We start from the raw sequence: 16,282 nt of genomic DNA on the forward strand, positions 1-16,282 counted from the left end.
GTTCCTCTCACCCTTGGGGACCAATGACATCCCACAGAACTCCCTACAGGCCTGGAAGTGTCTGACTCCAGAACCTTCCAAAAAGAGGGTCTTCAGGCCAATTTGGAGGGAGAGAGCCATGGTCATAGTAATGATGTTTGCCTAAGTGTGGGGGACTCGATGGGCCTCAGCCCCGCCCCACGTGATCTCTTTCCAGAGGGATCCTCTCTCATCACAACCTGCAGTTCAGGGGTCTGAGCCCTAGCGAACGACACCAGTGGCAGGTGGCTCTGCAGGTTTCAGGAATCATTCCCCTCCTGTCCAGGCTGACTGGCTGGGAACAGTGCCTGGCCACTGGGAAGACTGGCACCAGGCAGCCCTGTGGGTCCTGAGCCCTCGCCCCCAGCCAGGGCCAAGCAGGAAGGGGACTCAGCTCCCAGTAGGGTCCATGTCCACACTGTCACAACGGACCCCTGCCCCAACCCTTTATTTGCAGAGCTAAATCTGCTCATAACAGACATGTCACTCCAGGTGACTGATTAGTTCCATGGGTGGAGAGGTCCCCTGTAGCCCCACCCTTCATGGGTTTGATTCCAAAGCACCTATTCCTAAATAGGAGGCAGAGTTCGTCTCACCTTGGTCTTCCTCCCTCCCAGCTCAACCCCCACCTGGCCAGGTATCTGCTCTGGTCTGACCCTCAAACTGCACCCAGTTTGAGGTCAGGGGCCCAGGCTTGAAGGTGCATCCCCTACAGATTCTTTCAACAAGAATCATGCATCATAAACTCTGTCTGGATCTGAGAACATTGTCGGTTCCCCTCACTCCTCTCACCCCTGGAGGATGTGCGTTTCCAGGCTGACAGTCCTGGAGGATGCCTAGGCTGACAGTCCTGAGGATGTGCGCTTCTGGTGGGCTGACAGTCCTGGAGGATGTGCGTTTCCAGGCTGACAGTCCTGGAGGATGTGCGTTTCCAGGCTGACAGTTATGTTCGAGGCTCTGTGCTTCAAAGATACTGTTCTACAGTAGATTAGCATCTACTGGAGCCACGCCAAGGGATGGTTTCATGGTTTCAGGCCTCCCTCTCTGTCTTATTTATTTGAGATGGAGTCTCACTCTGTTGCCCAGGCTGGAGTGCAGTGGGGTGACCTTGGCTCACTACAGCCTCCGCCTCTCAGGTTCAACCATTTCTCCTGCCTCAGCCTCCCAAGTAGCTGGGACTACAGGTGCTCGTCACCACACCCAACCAATTTTTGTATTTTTAGTAGAGATGGGATTTTGCCGTGTTGGCCAGGCTGGTCTCAAACTCCTGGCCTCAAGTGATCCGCCCAACTAGGCCTCCCAAAGTACTGGGATTGTAGGCGTGAGCCACTGCGTCCAGCCTCTCTCTGCCTCTTTCTCTCTCTCTTTTTCTCTTTCATTTCTCCCTCCTTCTCCTCCCCACCTACCTGCTCTGCGCCCTGCCCACTCTGATGCCTGCGTATGCCCCAGTGTTTTCCATGCAGGGATTCGCTGGTGTTTTTCCCGTTTGGTACCTACTGTGCTTTCTGCAGTCTAACAGCCCATGACCGACCATCTTCACTTCTGGAACATTCTCTACCGTTATCTTTTTAAGTACCGCCTTTCCCCCCGCTCCCCACCCGCCTGGTCTCTCTGGTATCCTTGACCTTCTGTTGGACACAGGATGCAGCTTCCTGTCTGGCCTGGGGCCATTCCCTCATATTCCCCAAATTCCCATCTCTGTCTGCACCCCCTGGCTCCTCTGTTCCTGTGGCCCAGGATGTCGAGAAAGTGCCGGTCACTTAGTTCCTAGCCTCAGTTTCCCATGAAGAAAAGGAGCTGGTTTGTTGGCTGGTTTGTTAGTTTAAGTGTACAGTTTTGTAGTGTTAAGTATGTTCATATTGTTGGGAAACAAACCTCCAGAATGTCTTCATTTTATGAAACTGAAGCTCTGTCCCCATTGAGGCAACTCCCTTTCCCCCTCCCCAGCCCCTGTGCCCTCCATTCTGCTCTCGCTGTCTATGAATTTGGTGACTCCAGGGACCTCATATGAGTGGAATCAGACAGGATTTGTCCTTCTGTGACTGGCTCCCTTCACTTAGCATGATGTGTTTATAATGTGTTCATCCGCGTTGTGTTATGCGTCCAAATTTCCTTCCTTTTTAAGGCTGAATAATATTCCTTTGTGTGGATAGAACACATTTTGTCTGTTCATCATCTGTTTCTGGTGTTTTTGTTTTTGTTCTTTGAGACAGGGTCTTACTCTGTCACCCAGGCTGGAGTGTAGTGGCACGATCTCAGCTCACTGCCTCAACCTCCTGGGCTCAAGTGATCCTCCCCCTTCAGCCTCCCAAGTAGCTGGGACTACAGGCACACGCCATCACACCCAGCTAACTCTAAAATTTTTTGTAGAGACAGGGCTTCCCTGTGTTGCCCAGGCTTGTCTCAGACTCCTGGGCTCAAGCAGTCCTCCTGCCTTGGCCTCCCCAAGTAGCAGGATTACAGGTGTGAGCCACCATGCCCCGCTTGTTCATCCTCTGTTGATGGACACTTGGGTTGCATCTACCTCTTGGCTATTGTGAATAACCCTGTGAACATGAGTGTGCAAATACCTCTTCGAATCCCTCCTTTCAATTCCTTTGGGTGTATACCCAGAAGTGGGGTTGCTGTATCACATGGAAGTTGTATTTTTTTTTAAAGAACTGCCACCCTGTTTTCCACAGTGCTTGCACCATTTTCCATTTCCATCAACAGTGCACAAGGGCTGCAGTTTCTCCACATCCTCACCAACACTTTTTACTTCCTTTTTCTTGTTTTTATAATTGTCATCCTCATGGGCACAAAGTGATAACTCATTGTGACTTGGATTTGCGTGCCTCTGATGGGTAGTGATGTGGAGCATCTTTTCCTGGGCCTGTTGGCCATTTTCATTTGTATTTGGGAATTGTTGATTCAAGTCCTTTGCCCATTTTTTTTTTTTTAGATGGAGTCTCGCTCTGTTGCCCCAGCTGGAGTGCAGTGGCACAATCTCGGCTCACCGCAGCCTCCACCTCTTGGATTCAAGTGATTCTCCCACCTCAGCCTCCCAAGTAGCTGGGACTACAGGCACATACCACCACACTCAACTAATTTTTTTAAAAAATATTTTTAATGGAAACAAGGTTTCACTATGTTGGCCAGGATGGTCTCGAACTCCTGACCTCAGATGGTCCTCCCACCTTGGTCTCCCAAAGTGCTGGGATTACAGGCATGAGCCACCACACCTGGCCCCTTTGCCCATTTTTAATGGTGGTATTTGACTTTTTATTAAGTTGTAGGAGTTCTTTATTCTGTCTGGGTAGAAGGCCCTTATCCTATGTAAGACTTGCAAATGTTCTCTCCCATCCCGTGGGTTGCCTTTTCACTCTTTATTAGTGTCCTCTGAGGTTGCAAATGTTCTCTCCCATCCTGTGGGTTGCCTTTTCACTTTTTTTAGTGTCCTCCGATGCCCGAAAGTGCTTGTGATGAATGTCCTTCCATCTGACTTTTGCTTTTGTGACCTGTGCTTTCAGTGTCCTCTCCAGGAAACCCTGGCCATTTCCAACTCCCCATGCTTTCTTCCAGAAGCTGTACAGCTACAGATCTTACCCTTATGTCTTTGTTCCATGTCTAGTTACTATTTGGACGTGATGTAAGGTAAGCGACCAGCTTCACGCTTCTGCACGTGGCTATCGGATCCTCCCAGCACCACTTGTTGGAGACTCTTTCCCTGTGAGTGGCTTCAAGCGCCCTTGTCGAAATCGTGTGAACACATACGTGACGGTTCATTTGACTTCGCTTTCTGCAACTTTGCTGACTTCGTTTAATATTTTCAGCAGGTTTTTTTGCGTGGAATTTTCGGGATGTGGAAAGGGTTTAAACAAAACCTGACATGAGGCCCTTCCTGCTGATCTTCCACAATTCTGTGACTCCATCCATGGCCAGGAGTTCCATCTTGCAGTTTGGGGCTTTCAGAGCCCACCTGAGCCAAAGTGGCCAAGGGCCGCGTGCCGGGACCACGTGCTTGGTGCACACGTGCCATCCTTGGTTGATGGGTCAGAGGAGGGCACTGAGGCCGAGTGGGCCGACCCCCATGGGCGCTGGGAGATGCTGTTCCCACCCAAGCCCAGCTGACTGGGAGCCCATGTTCCAGATGTCCTCACTCAGCCTGTCCCTTTCCTTGTGGGTCACCACTTGGAAGAACTGGGGACTGATCCCACTCCACTGCTTTGGTGGAGAAAAATGCAAGATGCCTCAACAACCAGTGATTCTGTGATGTTAGAGAGGCCCCTGGATTTCCCCAGACTCCCTCACTTTGTCGGGAAGCAGGTGTGGCCCCCGTTTTCCTCCTTCGTTCAGGGACTGTTTCTTGGGCCAGGCTGTGCATGGGGTATGATGGAGACCCGGACCCAGCCGACTCTATCCTCGCTGAGCTGCTGGAGCCAGGAAGGATGGGACCACTCCCTCCCTTCCACCCGTGAACTCTAACCCTCTCACTGAGCTGGGTGACGGGTCTTTGTCTGAACAGGGACCCACAGTTGGAGGGCCGTGGATAGGTGCACTTTAAAAATTATTTTTCCTGTTTCAAAATGTGATTGGCTTTGAGCCCTGAGCTCCTCCATAGGCTGTCTAAAATTAGAACCCCGTTGACAAGGCAATCTTTGTCAGGGGCCTACGGCTTGCACCAGGGAAGCAGGGAAATGTCAACAGTACATTTTCTGTGTCAATTTTGAGTTTTTTAAGAGGCCTGGGCAAATGGCAACCTAGAGCAAATTTGCGCTGTTTCCAAAGCTTTTAGAATCCAGCCCCTCGGTGGCCATGTGATTAAAGTGTCAGGTTTATAAGGAGCTGCCCCTGTGGTTGGGAGAGCGGCCTCTGCCCTCCCTCCCACAGATGTATCCCAGCGGGAGCTGTACGGGGAGGGCCTTTCCGCTCAGAACAGCGGTGGAATCAGCTCCTCCACTATCTGGGATCCTGCAGTCAGCCTAGCTCTCCCCGTTCCTTTTGTGAGCTCTGTGGTCCCAGGGCTGAGCACTCAGGCCTTCCCATGGGAGTCAGTGGGTTCAAGGGTTTGCCTGAAGGTGAGGACACAGACTCTAGTTACTGGGTGTGGATGTGCCACGTACCTGAATCAAGTGTGTGAGGAAAATCACGTCTCCTGTGCAAGGAGCCCCCCACGCTGCCTGTGGCCTCCACGGAGCCAAGTGCTAGCCTGATGTGCAGATGTGCAGGACACACCCTCCCAAAGACACCAGCTGTCCTCGGCAGAGCTGGGTGTGCCTAGGCCCGGCTCAGTGCCTCTGGGAGCCTCTGTGTCTGCCTCAGCCCATGGACATGATTGACAGTGTTCCCACCGTTGCATGGGCCACGGAGGGACGAGATGAAGCTTAGCTCACGAGCACGTAATCGGCACTGTCACTTCTGCAGGGCTTGGGGTCACCATGTCCTTCACAGTCAGGTATCCACAGCCCCACAGGCCTTTCTCTCCTGCCTCCCGCCATATCCGCTGCCCAGCACTGGGCCTTTGCACCCTCACCTGGAAGGCCTGTCTGCAATGGCAGTCTCCTGCTCTGCCTGCCAGCCTGGTCTGGCGTCCCAGGCAGAGGCCTTGCTTTCCGGCCTCTTCCCCACCCAGAACATGGCTGTGCTCACGGCCGAGCTGAGTCCTGAGGGGCAGAGGCTATGGCTGTCTTCAGAGCCCTGTGCCGGGCCGGGGCTGACCAGAATGGTGGGTGATGGGCTTCTCGGACAACGGGCTTGGCACCTGGCTGTCCCCTTCCCCGATGCCTGTGTCCCCACCGAGCGCAGCCAGGGTGGTGTCCCTTGAGCTGGGCTGCTGCCTTCCCCCTGTTTCTCGCAGATGTGTCTCGGAGCTTCTGAAACAGATGAAGCTGGGCTCCCAACCCCGTCTTACAGACAGGGAAGGGTGAGAAGCTTGTCCCAGGTCACTGCTGTGGACTGAATGGTGACCCCCAAAACATATGTCTACATCCTAACTCGCCAGAACCTGCCTTATAACTCGCCTTATTTGGAAATAGGATCTTTGCAGGTGTAATTAAGGTCAGGATCTCCAGATGACATTATGTAGGGATAGGGAAGGTCCTCACTCCAGTGACAAGCGTCCTTGGAAGACACACAGAGGGGAGGCTGTAGGGCCGAGGCAGAGATCGCAGCGATGCAGCCACAGCTGAGGGACACGTGGAGGCGCTCAGAAGGATGCTCCCTGGAGAGTGGAAGGGTCGTCTCCACGTCTCCCGAGCCTGCAGAGGGAGCGTGGCTCACCCACATGGTGAATTTGGATTTTGAGCCTCCAGAACTGAGAGGGAGTTTCCTGCTATTGATTTAAGCCACCAGTTGTGGTCATTTGTTATGACAGACAGGAAACCAACCCAGTCCTGGAGAAAATCTGAGGTCTACAGACAGCAAACCTGCCATCTCCCCTTCCCAAAGGGGACCCCCTACTTCTCCTCAAAGATTTCCGGAGCAGCTGGAGGGAGCAGCTCTTCAAGACCCCATTTCTTGGTGGCAGTCTGGCTGGGACCCAGGGCCAGCTGGTAATCATGGTGACGGTAGGAGCTGTCCACCAGGAAGTGGTAGCCTGGGCCTGGACCTCGGCCATCTTACATGGCCACATCTAAGCCATGACCTTGTCCCCCAGGTCCGGGCCATGCGGCTGTCCTTCGTGGGGGAGCTGGGCTGGGAGCTGCACATTCCAAAGGCGTCCTGCATACCTGTGTACCGGGCTGTGATGGCCGCAGGTGCCAAGCACGGCCTCATCAATGCAGGGTACCGCGCCATTGACTCCCTGAGCACTGAGAAAGGTGAGTGCAGGGTCTGGTTGGCACAGGGCACGGGGCAGAGAGGGAGAGGGGCTGGTTGGGGGTGACGCTTGAGACACCTGGAGGCCGAGAAGCTGTTTACCTTCCCTGTGTTGTCACCCGGCTTCCTTCTTTCCACACCATGATTTCCTCCCCTACACCCCAGCGCCTGACATCCTCCATTTCCCCAAACCCTCTTGCTGCCCAGGGTCTTCGTGCAGGGCCCCAGGGGCAGTGTTGGGATCTGCGACACCTGCGCACACCTGGACGCAGAGAGCTGAGGTGCTGCCCGGCACCTGGGGGGCAGGCCCAGGCTGGGTTGGAATGGAGGGCCTTGGTTTCTCTGAGAACTGTGAAGAATAGAGCAGGGGAGCAGGTGCTGTGGCCTCTGGAAGAAGCCCAGACCCTTGTCCACAGCAAGGATGGAGGCTCAGAGCGGGCTTTGGCTGATGGGCAGTCTTCTCGGGGAGTGGGGGGGTCACCCCAGGGAACCTTCTGGAGTTGGGGATGCCCCTGCCTCCTGCCCAGGTGACTAAGCAGCTCTGAGAGTGTGGGTAGGGGCTGGAGGCGGTAGGTTTAGGCAGCATCCTCATGCATCTCCTGAAGGGCTTATCCCCCTTAGGGTGGCACCATCCCGGTGGTTTCCTTTCCCACAGGCTACCGGCACTGGCATGAAGACCTGCGGCCGGACGACAGCCCCCTGGAGGCAGGCCTGGCCTTCACCTGCAAGCTTAAGTCACCGGTGCCCTTCCTGGGGAGGGAGGCCCTGGAGCAGCAGCGGGCCGCAGGCCTCCGCCGGCGCCTGGTGTGCTTCACCGTGGAGGAGTGAGTATCCCGCTGTCCCACACCCACCCGGAAGCAACTGCCTACAGCCAGGGCAGGCAGGCGCTTCTCAGTCCCCCAGTCAAAGCCCCTGGTACCAACACTTCCCATGTGCCAGCCATGCTCTTCCGGAACACACCCAGCAGTCCACTGCAGATAAGGAAATCAAGGCCAGAGAGAGGCCATCTGGCCAGGTCACATGCTGTTAAAGGCAGAAAGGCGGAGAGAATTTGCTCTTTCTTTTTTTTTGAGACGGAGTCTCACTCTATTGCTCAGGCTGGAGTGCAGTGGCGCGATCTCGGCTCACCGCAACCTCCACTTCCCAGGTTCGAGTGATTCTCCTGTCTCAGCCTCCCGAGTAGCTGGAATTACAGGCGCCTGCCACCATACCCAGCTAATTTTTGTATTTTTAGTAGAGATGGGGTTTTACCATGTTGGCCAGGCTGGTCTTGAACTCTCCTGACCTCGTGATCCGCCTGCCTCAGCCTCCCAAAGTGCTGGGATTACAGGTGTGAGGATCCCAAAGTGCTGGGATTCAAACCAGGCCAGTGTAAGGTTGCACACCTGGGGCCCCTCCCAGGCCAGCAGGGCCTGTGGGGAGATAGGGAAGGCTCTGCGCTCTTCGAATGCAGGTCTCAAAAGAGAAAGGTGCAGCCAAGCCCAGGCCACCCCTCTGCGGCAGGTCTAGGCTGAGGGCCTTGGGAGGGTGAACCCAGGGAGCCTGGCCTCCCAGTCACTGCGCCATGACCTCCCATCCTGTTCTGGTTCAGTTTCCCCACAGCCCTGTGATGGGGGTAGAGGGACTGTGCTGGGGCCGCCATCCTCATTTACAAATGGAGACCACATGGTGCCAAGGAGCAGGGGACTCACGCCCAGTCACACAGCAGAGGTGGAAGGAGAGACTCTGCCTGGGGTCGACCTGACCTCCTGCTCTCCCCACTGAGAGTGACTTTGAGCATGCTGCTGGAGCCCGGTGCTCCCTGAGCTACTGGGAGAGTTTGGATTCCAGGGACCCGAGTCCCCCTTGGGTTGCAGGGCAGTCTGAGAAGATGAGGCCCTGCGCAGAGGCCTCCCGTGGTGCCTGTGGGGGTCCGAAGCACAGGTCTCCCGGCACGTGGGCAGCTTTGGGCTCTGTGGACGTGGAGCTGACAGCCAGCTGCAAGCCTGCCGCTACTCCCCAGGTTTCTGGGAGGCAGCCAAAGGAGTGTCAGGTGAGGGAGGGAGGAGGAGGGAGGGTGAGGGACAGGGGAGGGGTGATGGAAACGATCAAATCACGGTTCAAAATCCGTCAAAATCAAATCACGTGGATCAATCAATCGATCCGTGGATCCGTGGACATCCGTGGACATGCGATCTGCGATCCGGAATCAGATCAGTGGATCAGGCAGATCAGTGCGGATCAGGCGGATCGATCCGATCAGTGCGATCCGCTGCGATCAGGTCGATCAGGCGATCGATCCGTGGACATCCGCCAGGCGATCAGGTGCGGATCCGTGCGATCCGGCTGATCAATCGATCCGATCCGTGCGTCCGGCGAGATCCACGTCCGCTTTAAATCCGTGCGATCTGATCAATCTGGCGAGATCCGCCAATCCATCGAACAGTGAGAAAGGACAATAAAGAGAAAGGAAGGTAAAGAGAAGAGTGAAAGAGAAAGGAAGATGAAAGGAGAATTGAAAGGTCAAGTGAGAAAGTGAGGAGAGGTGAGTAGGGCCATGCTGTCTTCCGTCCTGTAGCTTCCTGGGTACCATCCGGGCGCTCTACGCTTGCGTGACAACCATCCAGCTCGGGATCAGCTCAGCGGGGAGAGACGAACAGGTCGAAAGCGTCCATGGAATTATGCGAGCCGACCAGCCCTCAAGGGAAAGCCAGGTTAAAGACAGCCATGACGACAAGGGTTTTCTGTCAGGCTGCATGAAAAACAGCTGCTCTCTTGCCGACAGCTCTGGACTGTTCTTGGTTCAGGACAGGCCTTAGAGAAGGGGCATGGCAGTGGCGTCACAGAAGGCGGCCCTGCCACTCTACTCTGGGACTCAGGCAGTTGGAGCCTCAGTGTCCCTCAGGTGGAGAATAGAAACTAAGAGTGAGGAGCGGTAGCAGTGGTGCTCACGCCTGTAATCCCAGCACTTTGGGAGGCGAGGCGGGCAGATCAGAGATGGCAGTCAGGGGCTGTCCCTGGCTAACACGGTAAAACCCTGTCTCTACTAAAAAATACAAAAGTTAGCTGAAGTGAGGTGGCTGAGCCTGTAGTCCCAGCTACTCAGGAGGCTGAGGCAGAGAGACAGGTGGCCAGGCCCTGGGAGGGGCCGGAGCTTTGCAGTGTGAGCCGAGATCGGGCCACTTCATTCCAGCCTGGGTGACTAGCTGAGATCTGTCTCAAAAAAAAAAAAAAAAGAAAAAAAGAAAACTAGGGCGAAACCAAAGATGTTTACAAAACCTCCCTTCCAGCTTCATCCTAATCTGATTGACAGGTGGGACCCAAACAGTGACTCCAGGGTGAGGATACAGGAGGCCCCCTCAGCCTCACCCCGGCCCTTCCATTCAGGGGCCCCTTTGCACAGCTGCAGCTGTGATAACCCATCGCACATGGAGAAGTCTGCAGACTGGCAACAAAGTATTACCAGTTAGCCCTGGGTGCTGGCCTTTCTTTGATTTTATCTTACTTTTTTCCTTTGTCTTCCTGCTTTTAATTTTTAAAGCTTTTATGGTGAGCATTCATGTATTACATGTAGCAGAGTCCTTTGAATAAAGTATGTATTGTACTGTGAAAAAAAAAGAACCTGGCCGGGTGCAGTGGCTCACACCTGTAATCCCAGCACTTTGGGAGGCTGAGGCGAGCAGATCACTTGAGGTCAGGAGTTCTAGACCAGCCTGGCCAACATGGAGAAACCCCATCTCTATTAAAAACACGAAATTATCTGGGCATGGTGGCGCACGCCTGTGATCCCAGCTACTCCAGAGGCTGAGGCAGGAGAATCGTTTGAACCTGGGAGGTGGAGGTTGCAGCGAGTCTAGATTGCGCCACTACACCAAAAAAACAAACAAACAAACAAACAAACAAAAAAACGGAGTTGAAGAGCAGTGGAAGGAAATCGGAGGCAGGGGCTCTCCCAAATATACGGGGCTCACTTCTGGAAACAGCAAAGTCTACTCTTGGTTTCGTTGTTTTCTGCTCATCCCTTTTACTCACTTGAAGCCTGAGCCGTGGTGTCCAGGCCAGGTGCTGGGCTGGCTCTGGGGACCAGTGAGGTCCTAGTAGGCCAGCCCTATCTGTGTGGAGCCACGGTTGGGTGGGCAGCATGCAGCCCCCCATTCTCCTCCAGGCCACTGTGGATGCGTCCCCACCCTGTGGTTTCTGGGGCCCCAGCTTTCTCTACTGCTTCTTCCAGCAAAGTACCCATGTTTGGCCTGGAGGCCATCTGGAGGAACGGCCAAGTGGTGGGCCATGTCCGGAGGGCCGACTTCGGGTTCGCCATCGACAAGACCATCGCCTACGGTTACATCCATGACCCCAGTGGTGGGCCGGTGAGTCGCCTTCTCTGGCCCTGCTGAGGCAAATGCTGATTCCTCCCCAGCTCCAAACCAGCACCCTGCACTGCACCCTGAGTGTGCCGGGCACAGGGAGGAGGACGGGTGGGGTCCAGGGGAGGAGGAGGGAAGAGAAAGGAGGGAGGAGGGAGAGGAGGAAGAAGGAGGGAGGAGGGAAGAGGGGGAGGAAGGAAGGAGAAGGAGGGGGAAGGAAAAAGGGGAGAGAGGAAGAAGGAGGAGGGAGAGGGAGGAGGGGGAAGGAGAAGGGAGAGGAAGAGGCCTCAGCAGGTGGAGGACTCCCCAGCTGTGCCTGGGCAGAGCCAAAGCTGCTCTCTGTTTTCTTTCTGGAAGAATCTGACTTTGGTGGTTCCAGGCTTTTTTTGGTTAGAAGGAGGTGCCAGCCAGCCAGGCTGATACCTTCCGGCTCCTGACACCAGAGACCCAAACCTCAAGCTGCCCACGGCCCACCCTTTGCCTGGGGTGCAGGGGTGGCCCCAGGGTGACCAACCAGAGACTCAGACTCAGCGACCCATGTTTCTATCCTCCTCTCTTTCCTCACTCCAGACACCCCTGACCTCAGGGAACCCCACACTCACCAGGTGACCCTGGTCCCTGGCTGCAGGAGGCAGGAGCAGGCTGGAAAGAGCAGGCACTGCCCCCAGAAGCAAGTCCCAGGACAGCTCTGGGTGGCCAGGGATGGTGGGGCAGGGGGTGGGCAGCCTCCCCAGAAGGGGAAGGGGTGGTCTGTACCTCCACCTCCTTTTCGCATCTTTCTGGTGCCACATGTAGAGGTGCCAGTGAGGAGGGTCACGTCTCTCCATGGGAGCAGATCTGACATTTGGCCCAAGCCCTAAGTGAGGCCGGGAGGTGCTGGCCTGGCTCCAGAACCTTCTAGCCTGAGTCCCTGCTGGGCACATAGAGGGACTCGGGGAGGGAGGGAGCGCTTGGGAGAAGCCACAAGGAGGGGTAGGCTGGAGACAGAGCAGTCTTAGCAAGAGCTGCAGAACATGCGCAGGCCCAGCTCGAAGGCCCAAGGGGGAGGGGACACCGCCAGGCCTCAGGCAAGGCCATGGTCCTGTGGAGCTGTGGGGAAGTGGCAGCCCATGGGGCTGAGTCTGGCAGTGGAGCTGGGAGGCTCAGGACACACTTGATGCCACCAGGCTTTGGGATCTGCCTTTTACTTGCTTTGTGACCTTGGACAAGGATCCTCTCTTAGAGCCTCGGTTTCCTCATTTATAAAATGTGGACACTCACCTACCATGCAGGGCCGTCATACAGGCCACTGCCCAGAGTGGGGTCTTAATAAGCAGGGATTGTGATGGCGTGGCTCCCACCGTGGGCAGGGCCTCCTAACACAGCCCTGGGGCCACGGTCCTGGGGGCCACAGCCCTGGGGCCCAGCCAAACCGGAGTTTATGGGTTCCATGCCGGGGTGAGCTGGGGAGGAGAGGCTCCGTTGCCATTTCTTCAAAGAACAGTAATGCTCGCCTTTCTCCAGTGTCAGGGATGGGTCCATAACCAACGTGACCAGGGAAGCTGAGGTTCAATGGCATCCAGACAGGCAGCCGGGGAACCAGTCGATGCACCCAGAGCTGCTGGTGCACGTCTCCTGCCCCTCTATCAGGGCTGTCCAGAGCATTTGCACCATGGAAATGGGCAAACGCTACAGTCACACCCGCCTTACTCCAAAGCTGTTGTTAAACATTTTCTAGCACCCAAGTGGGGTAGTAGAGGTGTCTTCCTAAGATAGGGAAACCTGGTCATTAAAGGAAAAGGCTCTGAGATGAGGAAGGAGTTTCTGCCTGGTGGGTATTTGTTAGCAAGGCCAGGTGCCCGCTTTGAGTTGTGCCTGCCTGGGGACATCTGAAGTCCACCAGCTCTCCATGCTGCCTTCCTGCGGGGGGCAACTCAGAACTCGCAGCCCTGCAGGTGCACACATGGCTCAGAAGCGCCACTCCTAAAGCTCCTGTCACAGAAAAAGCTTGATTTGTTTTTTATTTTATTTCATCCAGTCCTGAGCTGCCAGGAATAAGAAGGAACCCTCTGACTCCCAGAGTAGAACCTGAGACTGCCTCCTGTGGCCCTGGCCTTGGGTTTAATTGCTATAATGGGAGAACAGCTTCCCTGACTGGCCTGGCCTGCCCTCCTCATAGCAGCCGTGGCAAAAATGCCCAGCGTCACCAGCTGCACCAGGCTGGAGGTGACGCCCTCCTCCTGCCCTAAGAGCACCTGCACCTGGGGCTGACTAGTTCCCGAGGGCTTGCTGGGGAGGCCAAGCCAGGGCGTGGGATGGGGAGCACGCAGAGGCCAAGCTGTCTAGAAGGCTGTTCCAGCCGCCCCTGCCCAGAGGGATTTGAGCCGGATTGGCCGCCAGCCTCGGCGCTGCTCCGGCCCGGCTCCAGGGAAACCACCGTGTTTCTGCTGTTTCCCAGGCATCTGGAATCACTGGGGCTGGAGGTGTGTTGTCCTGTGGAAGTCGTACTGGCTGCCAGACCTTGGCTTTGCCGGACCCCAGATGCCCGTGTCCAACTCGAGATCACATGGACACGAACTCCACCTGCTCTGGGGCGATGCCTGGGTTCAGGAAGGAGGCCCTGGCACAGGGATGAGTTTGCCCACAGGGCAGGCAGCAAGACCAAGACCCCCTCCTCCAGAGAAACAGGCAGGCCTGACCCCGTACCTACCAACAGATAGTGACCCTCATCCCCACCTCTGCTCCTAGGTCTCGCTGGACTTTGTGAAGAGCGGGGACTATGGCCTGGAGAGAATGGGGGTGACCTACGGTGCCCGGGCCCACCTGAAGTCTCCCTTCGACCCCGACAACAAGAGGGTGAAGGGAACATACTGAGGGCACAGACCCCATGCCCCATCACATGCTGTCCGTCCATTCCCACAGGTCCCAAATGGCCCTGGATCCCAGGACCCTGGACCCGGCCAGAACTTGGGCCCTCCCTGTCCTTAGTCTAGGCCTAGTCCTGCTAAAACCCCCAAACCAGATACGGACAGAGACCAAGATGGCCCATTGTGTGGTCACTGACCAGAAGGCGGTCTCTAATCCGCCCCAATCCTCCCAGAAAACAAGCCTGTAAGTGTCTTGGGCTCAGGGACCATGGCTTGTAGTCATCTCCAAGCTTCTAGAAGGTGCTTAGTAAATACTTGATAAGCCCCACGTGAATACAGGGAAGCAAATAGGCTTCGTCTTTTACCCCAAGCTTGACCGATCGGTGGTGGGCTTCCCTGGGGCACTTGGCTGAAGAGCATGAGGCTGTGTCTGGGTCAGGAAAGAGCGGTGATCGGCTGGCACTGTCTGCCATCAGTGATCGACTGGCACTGTCTGCCACAGTGCACATGGAGGCCTGGGACCAAGGCCATTCTGCAGGATGGTGCCTCTCAGATCTCAGGTAGGCACGGGAGCTGGAAAGCTCTTCTTCCCTTGCTCGACCTCCTGGTTCTTCAGGTGGCAAAGCCTCCTGAGAATCAGCAGCCCGGGAACAGAGGAGCCAAAGCAGGGAGCGGGCGGGGCCTCAGATGGGTGCCCTCCTCAGCCACACAGAAGTGCAAGCTCCTTCCTCAGTTTCCCCTTGAGCCCCTTGCTCACCAGGCTCAGGCAGGAGGGGCATGCTGCTGGGTAAGAGTCTGGTGGAGTCCCCCTTTCTAGGTGACTTTTGTCTTTGCTGTTGATTTGAACGCATTTCCTGCCCGTGCCTTCCTCCTTGTCCGGCCCTTGCAGGAGGACCCTGTCTTAGGCTCTGCCCTGCATGCTGCCTTGAGATGGGGTGGCTCCGCTGCCTGCTTTCTCTTCCCCCCGATAACTGCCTGTGTGTCAGAAGCAGCTCTCCCTCTCCTGCCCGGGAGGGGTGTCCATCTCTGTCCATCCCACATGCTCAGTCCTCTCCCTCATGCCCCTGAGCCCAGGTTCAGATCAGGCCCGCCAGAGTGGCACTGCGCAGTCTTGCCAGGTGTGCCCTGCAATCTGGGAAGAGCGGGTGGCAGATGCTTGGGGATATCATGGAGCTGGGGCCCCACAGAGCCACACACACAGCAAGTGGCGATCTGGGGGCAGCAGTCCTGGCAGGCCCCAGCTGCCTTTGGATGCTCCCAGGCCACACGGCCCACTGTGGACTGAGCTCAACAAAGCTGCAGGCAGACGTTTGGGTTACAGATGGCTGTGAAAGGCGGGTTTGGCCTCCTGAGTCTGGGGAGGGGGATGCGGCTGGAGAGTGGGGTGGGGGCCTCTGGCTTTCACACGCTTCAGGCCGAAGGGACACCTGCAGCCTCCCCTCGCTCACAGGCGGGCCTGGCTCCTGGATGAGACAGCTTTGTGGGAGCCAGAGGAGGAGAGGAGGGGAGCCGGCTCCCCAGATGGCCTGGCCTGCTTCCTCCGGGTCTGCGGTTTGGCCACAGGCCCCTGGATTGGGCCGGTGACCACATTCATCTCACGGCCTGTCCTTGGGGGAAGGCTGAGGATGAGGGGAGGTCAGAGCCCAGGTTCCGCTCCAAATTGTTTCTCGTGGCTGCAGCTGGGGAACGCATGCAACGGCACCACCCTGTCCCAAGGAGAGAGAACCCAGCCCCCCTCCGTGTACCCTGTGTGCTTCCCCCGCCCCCGTGGAGACAGAACCTGGCCCCTCTGGGAGGGCACTGGGCATTGATGTGAGCGCAGCCTCCACGACTCGCCTCCCGAGCTCACCACCTGCGGGCTCCATCCCTGGGCTGCAAGAGATCCCGGCCCTGCCATGGCTCCCAAGCGCACCACCCAGGGTCCACATCGCAGGACCCACCTCCCCGGACCCCGAGTCAGGTCTTCCAGACTTCGACTCTAAAAACACCATTTCATAGCTATTTTTAAAAATTTTTTCCGGAAATATTGATACCATGACGCTCACTGTGGCTGGGTACTGCCTCTCAGGAATTCCGAGGAAACTGTTTGAAGTGCACCTACACTGGCGAGATGCGGTGGCCTGCAGCTTATATTAGCACTTTGGGAGGCCAAGGCAGGTGGATCACCTGAGGTCAGAGTTTGAGGCCAGCCCTGACTAACATGGTGAGAGCCAGTCCTACTAAAAACACAAAATTAGCTGGGCATGGTGGCACATGCTGCTAATCCCAACTGCTGGGAGG

The 16,282-nt window shown here is 56.2% G+C and overlaps 1 protein-coding gene across 4 annotated transcripts in view; it reads left to right on the plus strand.

Annotated features, from left to right (window-relative positions):
- Positions 1-16,282, plus strand: part of SARDH (sarcosine dehydrogenase) — an 85,085-nt gene that overhangs the window by 61,086 nt on the left and 7,717 nt on the right. For all 4 annotated transcript variants that reach the window (XM_017949509.3, XM_031662419.1, XM_031662421.1 and 1 more), the window contains 4 exons: positions 6,653-6,815; positions 7,469-7,637; positions 11,024-11,159; positions 13,884-14,562. In XM_017949509.3, coding sequence (XP_017804998.3) covers positions 6,653-6,815; positions 7,469-7,637; positions 11,024-11,159; positions 13,884-14,009 — 594 coding nt within the window. In that variant the 3' untranslated portion in view covers positions 14,010-14,562. The remainder of the gene's footprint in view (positions 1-6,652; positions 6,816-7,468; positions 7,638-11,023; positions 11,160-13,883; positions 14,563-16,282) is intronic.

This window comes from Papio anubis, unplaced genomic scaffold (assembly GCF_008728515.1).
Source record: "Papio anubis isolate 15944 unplaced genomic scaffold, Panubis1.0 scaffold64, whole genome shotgun sequence".
NCBI lineage: Eukaryota > Metazoa > Chordata > Mammalia > Primates > Cercopithecidae > Papio > Papio anubis.